Here is a 16,794-nt window from a genome sequence, read left to right as displayed (position 1 = left end):
TTCATCCCTGTACATTTGTTTTCAATGTGATGGCACCGTCCACCCATCTATGAGGAAAGACCCAATAAAACAGCATAAATGTTAAAATACATATAGAATAAGAGATGTGCCTTAATCCAGAAAGGATATTTGATCTTTATTACCGTAACACGACAGGGCAGTCTCAGCATAAAGGTTACACTTGTCAAACAACAGACATCGATCGTTCCTATTTATGTGTAACATTTGACCGTGCCCTCCCAATGGTATGAAAACTGTATACATGTTAACTAGATATAGAAGTCTTTGTGATGCATCAGATATATCTGAGTTAAATTAAAACAACGAAAGAGACAGCTCATACAAAATTGTCATACAAATTAACAGACAAACAAAGAGCATTCCTTACCATCTCTCAGACTTAACTAACACAGTATTAAAGGTATTTAAAATCTAAGAAAAAGGCCTTAATTTTACCACTTTAAAGCACATAGTGGTACAGGTTTGAAATCAGCTCTCCTTTTCAGGTGATGGACATCATAGCAGACAGTTCAACAGCCTTTTTATGTTTGTAAGAGCAGAGGCATGTTACATAGGAGTGTCTGTGTCTGCATATATAATCCACTCAGTTGCCACACAGGTTCACAAGGTTCATTCTGACATTTTTTCAGAGACAGTCTTCCAACTGTTGTCTGAAACCCGTTGCGCTGTCTATCATTTCTGTAAACAGCTGCTCTTCTAAATTGTTCTTCTCACACCCAGAAATCAAAGGAGCTGAACATATATGGCAGCTGAACAGACCATGTACCAACTCGACTTCCCCCCACCTCAACAAAACGGTCTACATCTTCTTTCAGTTCCTTGTTGTCATGGTTACAGAGTAAAGCAACATTACTGCAAGGCCTGACCAGCAGAGCTCCGACTCTGCTCTTCAACATGGTTGACTGATCTGTCCTGAACAGGCTGCAGTGATCAATGACAAAAAAGGAGGAAGCTGTCATTAAACAGCTAAACAAGGCAATGATATGTATCTTAATATGTGTGTGTGTGTGTGTGTGTGTGTGTGTGTGTGTGTGTGTGTACAGTATGTAAAGAACAAATACAGTGAAAGCATGCACATGTAATATAACATGCCTGTCACAGTATCTGCCTGTCTATATCCACGTCTGTCTATTCTTTTTCTGTTTGTCCGTTCATTGCACCACGCCTGTAATACACATGTGTGGTCACAGGTTTTCTCCAGGCTGGTACTGCGGCTCTGTGGCGGTGAAGTAATCCTCCAGGAAGGACTGCAGGTACTCAAACGTGTGCCTCTCATCGGCCTCCCGCCTCCAGCACTGCAGCATCAGTTCATGGAGCGAGGCAGGGCAGCCCGGGGCACAGGGCATCCGGTAGCCTCTCTCCACCTGCTCCAACACTTCGCGGTTGTTCATGCCTAAAGGGATGGAGGAGGGAGGGGGGGGTGTGTAGGCATGATAGAGAGAGAGTGAAAGAGAGAGAGAGACAACGTATATTGAAAAATTTGTAAAATTCTCAAACCACACATTTTGGAAACTTAGCTCTTCTTTTTGTCAAGTTATCATTAACATACCGCTGGTAAATTACTGTAAAAATAACCAGAAGTTTTTGGGCAAGGAAAGAGGACTGGGTTCGAAGCACATTGTGAACAAGGCACTCTGGCTGTAAACTCACCTGGTGCTATAAAGCAATTTCACTGCCAAGAATGATCGACATGTTACTGCGTGAGATTAAAAACACTGAACAAGCAGGTACCTGGATATGGCACCCGTCCCTTGGTGATGAGTTCAGTTAGCAGGATGCCAAAGCTCCAAACATCTGACTTGATGGTGAAGCGTCCATACAGTGCAGCCTCTGGAGCTGTCCACTTGATGGGGAACTTCGCCCCTGAAACCATGGCAACACAGTGAAGATGGATAATCATATAATTAGGATAGGTTATGTATAAAAATATAGACACGGAGGCAAAGGCAGACACTCTTAATCACTGTGCAAATGTGGCTCTCTTCCTCTCTCTCTCTCTCTCACACACACACAGTCATGCTGTTATACCTTGTCTGGCTGTGTACTCATTGTCCTCAATGAGCCTAGCCAGTCCAAAGTCAGCGATCTTGCACACCAGATTGTCTCCAACAAGGATGTTAGCCGCTCGCAGGTCACGATGGATGTAGTTCATCCTTTCGATGTACGCCATTCCAGCTGCAATCTGAAATAAACACAAAGAGACAAAAAAGAGTTCAGACAGATGGTGAAAGGATATTTTTTTTATTTTTCAGTCTTGTCACTGTCTGTATTTAACTCACCTGTGCAGCCATGTCCACCAGCTGAGGCAGCTTCAGATTCTGCCCCTCCCCATCTTTTAAGAAGTCCAACAAACTTCCTAAAAAAAAAAAGAAGACTGAAGACTGTAGCATCATGACTGGCCTCTTGTACTTCCTTTTGTTAAGTCATATCTTCTGTGTTTCATGGCATGCACAAAATATATAGTCATTTAAATTCTAGATAGATGTTTATAAAGTCATACAGAGTGACACATTTTAGTAAATATTCTTTTGTATGAATACAGATTCATGCCAGCTTGTCTTTTTCTTTGAGTGCTTATTGGAGGAATGTTTCACCTGCCCCCAGGCCACCTCCGCAGGGAGGTTAAAGGTCATGCTCAGAGGAAGAAAGAGTGAAACTGGTAAGAATTCAGTGTTTTGCCCAGCAGGGAGGCATAGGGGGGCATGAACTCTGGTCTTCGAACTTAAACTGAAAAGTCTCCATGATCACTGCACCACCCTTCTACCAAACTTTTAATGTCCTGTAAATTTCTTGACTGTTAAAGTTAATGTTGTTGCTGTTTGTTCCTTTTTTTCTGTTTGGTACCAAGCCGGATATCTCAAAAGATTGGTATTTTAAAGGATGGTTGGAAATTAAGGCAGGGGCCAAGTAACAATTGAATAATTTTTTTGGTGCGAGTCCAGAACCAGGAAATTCTTAATGATTTCAGTGCAAGATAGAACCTTTCTGAGAATGTTCTCTTTTGAAAGAAACCTTTCTTGACCCCCATGATCAAAATTTGTTTTTAAATGTGATGCAGATAGAAAAAAAAATATATATTATATTATCATTTTACTGTGTATTTTTTTATTCTTATACTATAACGGTGACATTATAACAAATTAAGAAATCAACTGTGCATTAACTGTGCATCTCATTTAAGGGAATGAGACGTCAGTGAAGTTTCCAGCCAGTAACAGAGATTTATATTGTGTCTGCAGCCCACAGACATGACAGTTTACTCAGCTTGATACCTTGGCTCATGAACTCAGTGATAATGTAGATGGGCTCCTCAGAAACGACGGCGTAGAGCTGCACCAGCTTGTCGTGGCGAAGTCTCTTCATGATCTGGGCCTCCTCCAGGAAGGCCTCAGGGGACATGGTCCCTGGCTTCAGAGTCTTCACCGCTACCTTGGTGGTACCGTTCCACATGCCTGACATGCAGACAAGGGGATGTTAATGCACATGGACATGAACATGGACACATACAGAGACACACTGCACAGGCACACCAATATTCTGGCATACTGACAATATGATGGCTGTTTATATATGTACATACTACTTACACAGGAACACAAACACCCACACATATAGATATAAATATCAAAAACATAGAAAAAAACAGGGCAGACAACATGCAGACCGCAACAAACACACACATGGTCAAATCTCTGGTGCATGCAAATGGTTGTTATTTTGGAGAGCATAACATGATGTTAGGAGGGAGGAAGGAAGGAAGGCGGGAAGGGAAGGAGGGAGGGAGTGAGGGAGATTTACTGGTCTTACATCAACACCAGAAGCACCTGAGTTACACGAACAGGCAGAAAGCTTGGCTGGCTTCAGGGAGAAACTCTGCATGACTTAGAAAACCCAACATATTCAGATTTAGTCAAGGAAACTATAGGGCAATGTAAATACGAAGTTGTAATTTAACTGTAACTACACAGTGTGTGGATACTAAGCAATACTGAGAAAAACATCAACCTTAACTTACATACACTCACATAAGTGGTGAGCCACAGTCTGACATTTAGCATGACCAACAATCTTTGCCACAGCACAGTAACAGACACTAACAGAGGACGGTGCCAGACAGACAGTTCTCCCCCTGAGCCTGCAGAGGGCGTCAGAGGTTGACGGCGTCATTCTCACCCATCCAAACGTCCCCAAAGCAGCCCTGTCCCAGCTTTCTTTGCAGTGAAAGCGCTTCCCTGGACACCTCCCAAGCGTCCCGCCCAAGGCCCATGGTGAGCGGGGTGCAGTTGGGACAGGCCTTGGTCAGGTAATAACACAGTCCGTCATTGCTGCCTGTTAGGGTGAGGAGGTAAGAGTGGAGGAGGCCGGACATGTAGAAAGTGAAAGTGGGTGATGAAGGATGAGGGAGAAGGGTGTAGAGATGGGTGAAAAGGTGGAAGAAAAATGGGTGGGGGGGTGGTGACAAAGAGGTGAGATGAGATGATGAATCATGCACATGCAAAAACAGCGGAGGAGGGGCACAGCTCTGCACACCTGAATGTAAAACAAAGGCACATTTTTATTCATTAGCTGCTGCCTCTGTCTCATTCTTATCACATACAGGGATTTATTAAGGATTTGTTTCACTGCTGCAGTTTCTATTCAAAACACAACATTTAAAAGCAGGTCCAGATTCCATCTATTAACTGCGTCTATGTTTGTGTAGTCCGTATCACGGGTATTTTTGTTGTAGGTAGACAGACTATGAACAACACAGACGGATAAACAGGGCTTTACAGTGAGTGAGCAGGTGTCTTTACTGCAGAAGCACTTACTGATGTTCTTGTCAATGGAACTCAACCAAGACTTTATACTGTGTATACCTGCTCATCTTTTAATACTTTTTTTTATCCAGGTGTGCTCCAGCTGTCACCTTCCCCCACTGCAACGCAGTCCCACCATTCCTACCCATCCAGACTTCTCCAAACTGGCCGTTGCCCAGTTTCTTAATCAGCTGGAGGGATTCGCGAGGAATCTCCCACATATCCTTGGTCTTCACTGATAAGTCAGCCAGCTTAGGCATGCCCCGCTTACAGCTGCCAATCAAACGGCAGCACAGTCCTGCCGCTCTCTCTGAGAGAGAGAGGAGAAGCAAATAGGCAAGCAAAGAAAAAAGAAAACAAGAGAGGGAAAAAAAACAGAAGGGAGAAAAAGCAGCAAATGCAGACATAAGGAAACAAGACAGGTTGCTTATGCGTCTATGCAACTGACAAGTTAACCAAAAACTAAAGTACAAAGGCACAAAGAAAATTCAGCCAAACAGACATAAACACACATACTGAGCAGAGCCATTGCTTGTAGCTACAAGAAATACAGTGACAATCCAGCTGATGAGAAACACAAATAAAAACTGGCAAATCTCTCAGGCTGCTGTCATTTGAAGTCACCAACTGCAAAAATGTTTGTTATATCAACCTCGACCACTAGGGGGCAGATTTACACTGACAAAGAGCAGAGGAAGAAGAGGGTGTGAACCCTGCCTGTTAGAGCAACTCTGAATAGAGTTTAAAATCACTAACAGTCAGAGGTGGATGGTGGAGAAGTATTCAAATACTTTACCTCGGTGAGGTATGAGGAAGTAGTTTATGTGAAAACATCCAAATTAAGTAAAGATTACAAAACTTCACTAAGAAGTAAAAGGAGTCATTAATCGGAGAGTTTTGCATTATTATTTATGTTTTGCATCAGCAGGTTACTATTTCTGATGCATTAACATGTAAACCACCTGCTCCAGGTTGAACTAATGTCAGTAACTTATTGTGCTGTTGTTCCATAACACTGAATCATTTTTTATATGGTGATTGCATACAGTAACTGTACTGTACAGTACGGTAAAAGCACTTCCTTTCGACTACTGATAAAAGTGTAATGACTTCTTGAATTCAGTTTAGACATTAGGCTTCCCTTTTGCAGTCGGGCAGAGAACGATCGGACAAAAGAGGAGGATCAGAAAATGGCAGCACAAAGAAAGCAGAAAAAAGAGCTGTGCTTGCGTTTATGTGTGTTACCTGTGTAATGCTCTACGAGCTGCTGCACAGTATCAAACTGAGACCTTGTGGTGATGTAGTAGCCACCATTGTCTAGTTTTCGGATTTTATAATGCTTGACGTGGTCTCCCTTGTTATCGTCCCAATCACGAATGGACAGAGAGTAGGCACCTGTAAAGAGGTTGGGGAGGAGAGGAACGAAGGTTTGGACAAAGCACATAGTAGGAGAGACGTCAGACATGCAAAGGGAGAGAGAGAAGATGAAAGCTTTCATATATTTTAGCAATAAACCTCTAAAATGTGTGTGTGTGTGTGTGCATTTCCTGTTTACCCTTGGTGGTCTCGCTCTCTCGTATGAGGAAAGTTCCCCTCTGGTTGCCATGGCCCAGCAGCTGTCTCTCTGCATCCTTCCTCCCCATCTTCCCAAAATACCACCTGTCACCATGACAACAACACAAGGGTCACCGCAGCGACAGCACACATCATGTGACCTCTGCCCTCAGACTACATGCCAATCACTGAGAAAACCTTTCACATTCAATTATCAATACTTAAACTGCGACACACATAGCTTGCGCCACTCTTTGTGTGAGTGTGAGTGTGAGTGTGTGACCGTGTGCACTCACTCTTCGGCCTGTATGGAGTCGACAGGAGCTACGTAGTTGGAGGGGATGTAACCTGAGTTGCCAGTGTCCAAAGAGCGAGCCTCCCACCAGTCGCCCTCTCTGTAACAAACACACACTGAACTTCAGTTGTCAGTTTGCTTGTAGAGGTGCTAAACGTTCGATGTGTTTTGTGACAATCAGAGATAAGGTGTAAGAACACCGTCGGCTCATGTTTTAGCATGAAAGTGGACTAGTGGTTCATAGTTCAATATGCGAATTATATTTTTAGCCGTGTTGACATGAGGTGAATGTGCAAAAACTGTACTTGCACGTTTCAGTGGTCTTACTAATAATGCACACGATCTATGTCAAAATAAACTGAATAGTAAAAGGTGTCTAGATGAGAAGGAAAGCCTGTGAACAGTAATCCTGAACGCTTCAGTTGGCCGTACAGCCAAATTTTACATCATTACATACACTGATTTTAAGAGTAGAACAGGAACATTGTTCGGGAACATGAGCTGTAGCCGTTCACAGCATTAATGGGTGGCATTTAATTGCAGCCTGTGGCATTTAATGTATGCAAACAAAATTAATTACACTCTGGGAATCATAACTCATCTCATTTAACACATTTAACACTGATCACATACAGTTAAGATTCAGCTCCAGATGCATTTTGTCAGATTTTTGCATGACATTATTTTATGCCACAGTGTGTGATTGCAGTCCTATTAACAACATCTGTCAACAGATGTTACCGAAACCCAGCCATGTCGGTGTACATTTGTACTCACGTGTTGTTGATGATGTGGAATTTCTCTCCTTTTTGAAAAGTGAGGTCATCTTCAGTGCGAGCGTCGTAGTCATACAGAGCTATAAAGAGAGTGACTCCACCACCTGCATATGTGTTTACACACACACACACACACACAAAAGAGTTTAGTTTCCAGCCATCAACTCGGGGAAAATTTACTGAATTAAATGATCTAAGGTTCAAATCTGACTTGAAACAATACTTTCATGCCAAATTCATCTAAATACAACTTTGATTTACTTGTATGCTACAAAGCAACCCAATGCGTCAGGTCATCTGGGACTCAGAGCTCCCAGGATCAAAACGAAGCAAGGTGAAGCAGCTTGTAGTTTCTATGCTCCCCACCTGTGGAACGAGCTTCCTGAACACCTGAGGACCGATGAAACTGTCTGCTCATTTAAATCTGGGCTTAAACATCGCTGTTTAGTACAGCTTTCCAAAAAATTAAATGCATAACTTCCTTCTCCCTCAATCTATAACTGCTTGCTGGTGCTTTTTCTTGTCTTTTAAATTCAATTTTTAATCTTTTTCTATAGCCTTTCAAAGCACATGAATTGCCTTGTACCTGAATGGTGTGATATCATTAGACTTGCTTTGCCTTGCCAAATGGACTGTACATTAAAATAGTTACTGGAGTAAGGATTCCTCCTGTTCAAACTGGCTTGTAATGTCTATGCACAAATGGATTCAGTGGTTCGGCTGGTTGGTTGTTCCCTTTACTGCGTCTCAGTAAGGAAACATGGGAAACACAACGTGGATCTCATACTGAAAAGACTCTGAAAGATACTAGATTAGTGTAAATGAGACTGCTGATGCTTCATATCGCCTCAACTGAATTTTAAAACGCAGCAATTTCTGCACAAAACAAGCACTATGGATTTTGTCCCTCATTTCTTACATTGAAATCGATCACTTCATGGGCAGTATGGACAGGAGAAGCAATTACAGCAATCAGTTACTCTTTCACACTTAATATGAGCATGCGAGCATTGTTTTAATATATACTTAAAAACAGCCGTGAACCTCTTGAACATAGAAGAAAGAGAGAAAAATGACACATACCAAAAAAATGTAGTTTCTCTTCACTCACTTCACTTCCTCCACATGTTTATCATCAAGTTATTATTATGAGACCATTTTACTTCTGTCTTAAACACGCACACATACACACACACACACACACACCTCCAGGCCGCTGGTGTGGGCTGGGATTGGGGAAGATGGTGCTGGGTGAGAAGCAATTGTTGAAGTCCGGGATGGTCTTGAGGTCTGAACCACCGTGGCTCTGAGTCAAGACCGAAGACAAACCTCTATCTGTGTTGCTAAGAGACGAATCTGCAACATCTACTGTTACTGGTGCTTTGGTGGACTTCTTCTGCTTGCAACAGACACACCCCATAATAACCAGCACGGCAACAGCGTCTGTGACAGCAAAGTGAGATAATGAAACGGGTCACAACTAACAACATGTTTGTTTATAAAGAGAACAAAAAGGTTAGAGTAAATCATCCCATAGACCACCAATGACTGATGATTTTTTTTTAATCCTTTCAAGCTCCTTATGACACCCCCCCCCCCGCCATGACATCACTATGATATCATCATCTATTTTTCACCAATCACAGAAGACTGGATTATAATAAAACAATTTTTAAAGGCAAGAGTAGTACCTCGCATGACCAGTAAACACATCTTCACGTGTAAAGTGAAACCAATACCCATTACTTTTAAATTTAAATGACAAGAATCTAGCGAATTATTAAAAGATTCAACATCAGAAATAAGCAGCTTTAGCACAACTGTAAGTACTCCATTTCCCCTAACTCCCTCCTGCGCAGCCGGTCAAGCACAAGCAGGTAGAGAGTGAAAGCAACACGCATCAACAACATACAGAGGATCACCCTTGTGAAGCAACTCACTAGAGTGAGAAGAGCTGAACTGAGAAGAGAGTAAGTAACAAACATGAAATAAAAAAATTGAACTTCTCACGAGCAGGAAGAGGAAGAGCAGAAAGGGTGGGTTGCAGGCAAGGCAGGAAGGAGAAGTTAACTTTTCCTCACCTGATGTCTTCCTGTGTCAGATCATCTGTCAGTCACCATTGCCACTGGAAAAAAAAAGAGGGAAGAGGTGAGTGACAAGGATTGGAATGAGAGAGCAGGGGAGGAGAGGATGAGTGGCAGAGAACCGGAGATGAAAAAGTGACAGAGAATGTGAGAGAAAGGCTGAGGGGTGCTTAAGCGTGAATAAAGAGATGAGTGAAGGGAGATGCCACGAGACAGAGAAGTTAGAAAAAAGACAGCCAGTACGTGGTAAGGAAAGACAGAGAGAGAGATGTGGAGGTTAGCCACTTCCCTTTTTTGCTTTGAGAGACACAGACAGACAGAGAGAGAGAGAGAGAATACTAATGGTCTCCGGTCAACAGCTGTGTGTCTGTGTGTGTGTGTGTGTGTGTGTGTGTGTGTGTGTGTGTGTGTGAGTGTGAGTGGGTGAGTGGGTGTGTGGGTGTGTGGGTGGGGGTGTTTAGATTTGTGGTGAAATATACCTGTAAATGTCACCATTATAGAAGTAACTGACACAATACGACAGATAACGCACCAACGATGTGAAACGTGTTTCGCAAAGTGTACATGCATGCAATCCTGGCTTCCAATTATGAGTGAACTGCATTGTTCGAACAGAACTCGTGTTGACAAAGCAACAGCTTGTGAAAAGATCAAGAGGAAATAACAACAAGACTGTAAAACATTTTAATTGTGTGCGGGGTCAGACAGGAGAGGATGAAAGACACAGCTAGTGGCCAGTTAGCTTAGCTTAGCACAAACACTGGAAACAAGGGGAAACCGCTAGCCTGGCTATGGCCAGCACTAACAAAACCCACCTGCCAGCACATCTAAAGTTCACTACTTAACACGTTATATCTTATTTATGGTAATCCGAACAAAAAAAACAAACTATTGCTGAAAATAAGGCTGACACACAAAGACAATCTCACACACACTCGCACCGAGGAGCAATTTAGAGTAGCCAATTAACCTAATGTGCATGTTTTTGGTATTGTGGGAGGAAGCCGGAGTACCTGGAGAAAACCCACGCAGGCACAGGGAGAACATGCAAACTCCGCACAGAAGGGCCCAGACCGGGATTCGAACCTGGAACCCTCTTGCTATGAGGCAACAGTGCAAACCACAGCTGAAAGTCTATTTAATTAAGAAAAAATAATAATAATCAAACAAAAATGCCAAAGTTCTCTTATTCCAGCTCATAAATAATGAGGATTTGATGCTTTTATTTGTATCATGCGTGAGTAAACAGACTGTTTTTAGACTTTTGATGGAACAAAATATTTGATTGGTGGGATTCTCTGACATTTTGCAGACATTTCAGTTCAGAAAATGAGTGGTGGATTATCCAGTAAAAGATTAACCAGCAAAAAATAATCTTTAAATGCAGCCCATAAACTATATGGTCATGTTTGAGGCTGTAATTTCTAATATTTAGTCTACTGTTATTGATAATACTAACCCTAACCCTAATACAGTTCACCAGCAATGCCAGCCACAGCCTCCATGTACTGCATTCGTGATAGTCACTGTAGTCGTATCTACCAAACTGGTCAATGAGTGTAGAATAGCTGTAGCTGGTTTCAACTCCAGACTGCAGCCTCCCCACCTACTGAGGAATGTGAGGGAAGTCACACACACAGGAAGACCAACACAGGTTATGGCAGAGAGCAAAAAAAAAAAGAAAAGAAAAAAAAATTACTTTCATTTTGAAAAAACGCCAGAGCTTCTGGTGAACGTAGTCAGGACCAACACCTCCAAATCCCCAAAATTCCTGTTCAAAGCAACACAAGCTATTGTGGACTACATCCAGAGGGGTCTTGGACAAAATATGCAAAAATGTCACACACACACCCATACACACACACACTATCAGGATGACCATCAGGAGAGCTACAGGAAGTCAGCCCTGTTTGAGTTTCCTGTCCAGCCCTCTTATGGCTCCCCCCTTTTCCTGGAAACTGAGGACAGAATACATCCACACACATACACCAAGCAGCTGCAGGGTCACAAACACACACACACACACACACCTTCCTCTCTGTTGGTGTTTTTCTCTACTCTGTGCATACACCCGTCCAACAATAACCCTTGACCGAAGCTGCTGCCCTTCTTCTCATTCTGATAAATGTTAGAAAGAAGAAGTGACAAAGGATGTTTTGCTTCTAAGATTGGCAGATGACCACGAACAGGGATATGCAGCCTTTGTTCTTCACTGGGTTCCTGTCAACCAAATTTTCTTGGTCTTCTTCTCTGCACACAGAAGCTGTGATCATTCATAAATACAGCATGATAATTCAATTCACCTGAGGTGTTTACACCTAAAGAAAACACCACCAGAAAACATTTCAAACATTTCATTTCAACACTAAGGTTTCACACATGCAGCACAGTTTGCCATGGCCAGCTGCACGAAGGCTTCACTATGTGAGCATGCACCACATTATACATCTGTGCAGCACCATACTGGTGTTTAACCCACCGTGGTGTATGTGCAGAAGTTAACACACACCAGCATGCAAGTGTGTGTGTTTGCTCACCTTTGTGCTTTATCATAACTACTTTCAATCAGCCACAAATATGAAAGTTACCAGAGTTAAGTGTGTGGGTGTGTGGCACTGATGGCACATTTACATTGGCAAACAGTGCGCTTGTTGCTGCTGTGTGTGTGAGAGAGAGAGAGAGAGAGAGAGAGAGAGAGAGAGAGACAGAGAGAGAGAGCTTTCAATACCCTCAATAGTAGAAGTAATTCCCTCCCGACAGATAACTCACCCAAAATCAAACAGTGTCTGTGTTTGCGCACACTGCATCTCATTTTCATTACTTGTTTTCAAGAGGCAAAGAGGAACTCGGACTGTTCTTAAGTTACTTATGTATGACCAATGCTTATGCAGAATGTTCTCTACATCAAGACAGCTCTTCAGTCATGTACACGAGCCGCCTTTCACCTTGTTCAGAATATATTTAGCTTTCTGCTACCTGTTGCAAGACCCGCACATGGCGTAACAGCAAAATGTCAGTGTCATTGTTTCTCAATGATGCAACTGTCATTTAAGTTTGCCTCTTGCCACAATATACCTCAGAAATAAATATTTTTCAATGACATCCATTCGAGAAAAGTACCAGTGTTTCCTGTGTTAGGTGTTCAAAACTCATGACATTCACTTCAGTCACTGGTTGCTGACACTGACAGCAGATTTTTATAGAGCTAGCAAACCCACAGAAGAAATAATTAGAATACTTTGTGAAACAGGAGCAGCTTCCTCTGCTGGGGAGAAGTGTGGTATTGGTTCGTCTGTGTGACAAAACATGCTTTTTTTTTACAGCAGCACAGGCTAACATTTCATAAAGACTCAAATTCCAAACAAGCTGTGATGCAGCGAGAAAAGTAAATAAAAACAGAAAGCAGACATCTGCGAAAGAACTGCGTTACGGTTTGTTTGCAACCGTTAACGGTTTTAAAAAGTGTTCCTGAACCAATGCAGTCATATCCTTGATGAGGCAAAACATTTGAAGTGTTTGCGACTGAGTGTACGTCAAAAAGGATTAGGAAATTATTCTGTTTTACTTACATTTTACACAGCGTCTTCGGAATAACGATTGTAGATACTAAGTATAAGCCTTTACGTCCTTGACAGTTTTTAGTATTTCAAATTCAATTTACAAAGAAAAATCCACTTTCTTACATACTGTTGTGGTATGACATGCAATCGTTTGTCTTTGCCCAAGTTTTGAAATATCCGCTTCCACCCATTTACATGAATTTTGTAAGTCACTTCTGAATTTGTAACGTTATCTCTGAATGCTTTGAGCACCACAAATTAAGGTTAATTCACCTCCTTTGTATTGATTTGGAGGCAAATACTTTGGAGACAGATATCCCAAAACCTGGTCAAATATAACTATAACTATCAGCATGTTTTTGGTTATTTTTTTAAGCGACCCGCTGAGAAAAACATGAAAGAACAGCAGTGATCAATAAAGTTTTGAGCAAAAGTTGCAATACCAAACTCCATTACAAAACGCTCACATTCAAAATGGTGCTTAAGTAGAAGTACAGAAGGACTGTCTGCAAAATGTACTTGAAGAGCCACGTTAACATGTTTCTGGACCTTTATAATGGGTGTATTAGCATGTAAGCAGTACTTTCAATTTGCAGTTCGCCAAGAGGGAGCTTTAATCTATAACAGCATTCACTGTTCATTGTTTTGTATGTAAAATCTTAATCTGAAAAACAACAAATTAATACAGGACAGCTTGAATGTGGTGAGTTAAAAAATGCAATACTTCCTTCTGAAATGTGGCGCAGTAAAAGAATAAAGTAGCATAAAATGGAAACAGTAAAGGTTGGCCACTCAAAATTGTACTTAAATGCAGTCTTGCAGTATACAATTATTTTCCAATACCAAAGATTTTAACATATTTGTATACTCTATGACAAGTGCACTTTTAAAATCACAATAATATCACCCTCCATCGTCACATTCGCAAACATCCAAATCCAAACGACACACCCTTTCCTGCACAGCGGACTGCCGATAAGCGGCTCTCAGCAGGGAATTCACTGCAGGAACAGGGGTCAGCACAAACACACACGATTGTTCAGATCTGTTAACTTTCTGTACTTTCACGGCAGCTCCCTGCTGAGCTCAGGCTTACTTCAGTCTTCCTCTTTTCTTATTTCTCCCTCTTTGTTCTTACCTTTCTTTTTCTCTCTCCCTCTATTTTCTGTCCCTCACTGGCAGGAAGTCCCACAGGATGCAGAGTGTGAGTGGAGCAGGAATGATAGGACAATGGGAAGCAGGCTGTCACCGAACCTTACACACTCGTAGAGCATGCCCATGCACGTACATACACATACACACACACACACACACACAGAAAGGAGCCTGAGGGAAACTGGGAGGCGGGTGGGGGCAATGGAAAAGTAAGGTGTCTTGGTCATCGGGACGTCCTGTTTCCACATGAAGTCATCATATCCTCCAGATACAGAGGACTGAGGCGGCTTGTCGGAAGGCATACATGACCACGTCTAATCCAACGTTTAAGCACTGGGGGGTTCGGGGCCTGTACTTATGGGAACGACAAGAAATTTAGTCTTCCAAAAACAACTCCTAAGCCCTCGACCAAAATGAAAGATGCAGCTGACACCGTCCCTCCAGGTGCTAGCATCATCTTGGCAAAGCACTTGGTGGGAAAGCTGTGTGATGATGTTAATGTCCATTTCTAACCCCCCCTCACCCCCTACCCGCATCCCCACTGAAAAACATCTCCACACCCCCTTCCTTCCTGCCTAGGCCTGAAGCTAAAGACAGGAACTGACCTCGTAAAGAAACAGGAAGTGATGAAGCTCAGCCTTGGGCAGCCTAATCGAGTTTTTTGCCCATTCAACCCTCAAGAATTCCACAACACCTCTTTCGCACAGATACACAAGCCACCCCTCTTTTGAAAACAAGGATACAAAGATGAATGTTGATTATTTGAAAGAAGGTGGAGATGTGATTATTCATTGTAAACCTCCCTGTATCCTGTCACGATGAAGGAACAACACCCCTAGACCAATCTGAAGTCTTTAAAGCCACAGAAACACCTCAGATAGACGGACATGTTGAGGAAACATCCAGCCCTGCCATTTCCTCAAGGTGGTTTCCTTTAGACGTCTTGCCAACTAAATCAGTTTCCTAAAGGAATGCGTTATACGTATGCCTCTGGAGAAAATTTAACATAGTCTGACAGACATAAGGCCTTAAGCCTAAGTTACTTCTGACGGGCAATGACGTTTAACAAATGTGGAATAAACTTACAGACAAAAACTTCCAGTGGATCCCAAATGATGCAGTCAGCATTTGCTACAAATCCAGATCCTGCAAAAAAATTAGTGTAAATATTCTATTACAGCTCCTAACTGGTAATCCCTGCCTACAGCTAACAGGTCTTTGATTGAAGGAGATCTCACTTTAAAGGCACTGTGACTAAATTTTCTGGTAAATTCCGCTCTTTCAATATTGCAAATTTGACTGATTTCTAAATATCAGCTCATCCTCTGTGGCATCCGTCCAGTACGAAGAGTGGAAGTACTGTTAACTGCACTTCATTAACTTCTCACAAACTTCCTTTTATCTGACAGCAAGAAGCCTACTCCAAAGTTACCCAATTTTCGCACACACTCAATACGGTCAACAGAGTTCTGAGTACTTCATCTGAAACAGGTACAGAGGGTCCGGCCGGTGTTGGGCTCTCGGTCGGAGATATTCAGATATACTTGTTTGGTACCCTCAGTGCTCTTTTACCTACATAGGTTAAATATACAGTCACAGTCTCTCTCAGAGATGTGAACTGCCACTTCCTCCTACCAAATCAAACCAAACTAAACAAAACAATGAAAAAGTTAGAAATCAACTTGATGAGAACTGCGGTCGGAAACTACCTTTCCGTATGTATCATCTTTGTCGTGGGATTCCCACTTTACTGATGTAACCTGATAAAGGCACTTAAAAACAACAAAAAAAATCCACTAAAACTATAAATGGTATATTACTTTGTCAGACATGAAATGATGCGCTGAGTGGACGTACCTGACAAAAGACGTCGTTCCCTCACGAGGAATCCTCCACTCGGGCGCACTGGAACAGATGTTGAGTGTCAGAAGTATCCGGTGGCTCCCGGGGCTCAATCAGAAAAGCCGCGCGCTACTGCGCTGTGCAAAATGAAGTGAGCGCGTGCTCGCGCAGCAAGCTCGTGGTATGGACCTCACGCGCGCACTGAGGTCCACCCCAGAGGAATGCGACCGTGAAGTAGAAAAGTGAAAAAGGGAGCCTTTGTATTTAATGGTTATATTTCAAATGTTTCATATCTATCGTTAAGAAACGCATAAAACCAGCTTCTTCAGATCGTCTATGGTGAACGTCTCCCCAAGTAGTACAGTCCTGTCAAACTTGTATACTTAACATAGCCAGCTAGGGACACGTTGTCTAACGTCAAGACTGACGTGCAAGTGCAAGATGCGACACATTCACTCGCTGCTGTGAACTACAGGAAGACTGAATGAAATGTGTGATATCCGCATACAAATAAGGCTGCAGAAACCAACTAAAAGCGGGGCCCGCGGATAACATGCCACTGCTTTACGCTGTTATCACTTTGAAAACTGATTACATCATAGGCTAACATTACCAGCTCACGCATTCACCAGCTCCAACTCAAGACAGAGGACAAATGTATTGTCGCGCCGTTATCGCTCACCTTGAAGAGAGAGTTGACTGGGTAAA

General features: G+C 42.4%; 1 protein-coding gene across 6 annotated transcripts; it reads right to left on the bottom strand.

Moving 5' to 3' along the window:
• Window positions 1-115: 115 nt before the first annotated feature.
• Window positions 116-16,561, bottom strand: yrk (Yes-related kinase). 6 transcript variants are annotated; one of them, XM_046417759.1, is made up of 15 exons: window positions 16,102-16,561; window positions 15,331-15,390; window positions 9,527-9,570; window positions 8,652-8,888; window positions 7,447-7,549; window positions 6,671-6,769; window positions 6,376-6,479; window positions 6,066-6,215; window positions 4,966-5,130; window positions 4,195-4,350; window positions 3,294-3,473; window positions 2,301-2,377; window positions 2,050-2,203; window positions 1,753-1,884; window positions 116-1,414 (listed from the first exon to the last, which is right to left on the bottom strand). In XM_046417759.1, exons 4-15 carry the CDS (start codon window positions 8,863-8,865, stop codon window positions 1,206-1,208), a joined length of 1,743 nt encoding a protein of 580 aa, XP_046273715.1. In that variant the 5' UTR covers window positions 8,866-8,888; window positions 9,527-9,570; window positions 15,331-15,390; window positions 16,102-16,561; the 3' UTR covers window positions 116-1,205. The 6 variants fall into 6 exon arrangements, with proteins under 6 accessions (XP_046273715.1, XP_046273710.1, XP_046273714.1 ...); XM_046417754.1 differs by lacking the exon at window positions 4,195-4,350 and having other exon boundaries at window positions 16,102-16,556; XM_046417758.1 differs by lacking the exon at window positions 4,966-5,130 and having other exon boundaries at window positions 16,102-16,542.
• Between the last annotated feature and the right edge of the window lie 233 nt (window positions 16,562-16,794).

The sequence above is a fragment of the Scatophagus argus genome, chromosome 17 (assembly GCF_020382885.2).
Source record: "Scatophagus argus isolate fScaArg1 chromosome 17, fScaArg1.pri, whole genome shotgun sequence".
Lineage (NCBI taxonomy): Eukaryota > Metazoa > Chordata > Actinopteri > Scatophagidae > Scatophagus > Scatophagus argus.
This window is presented reverse-complemented; position numbering and strand designations above follow the sequence as displayed.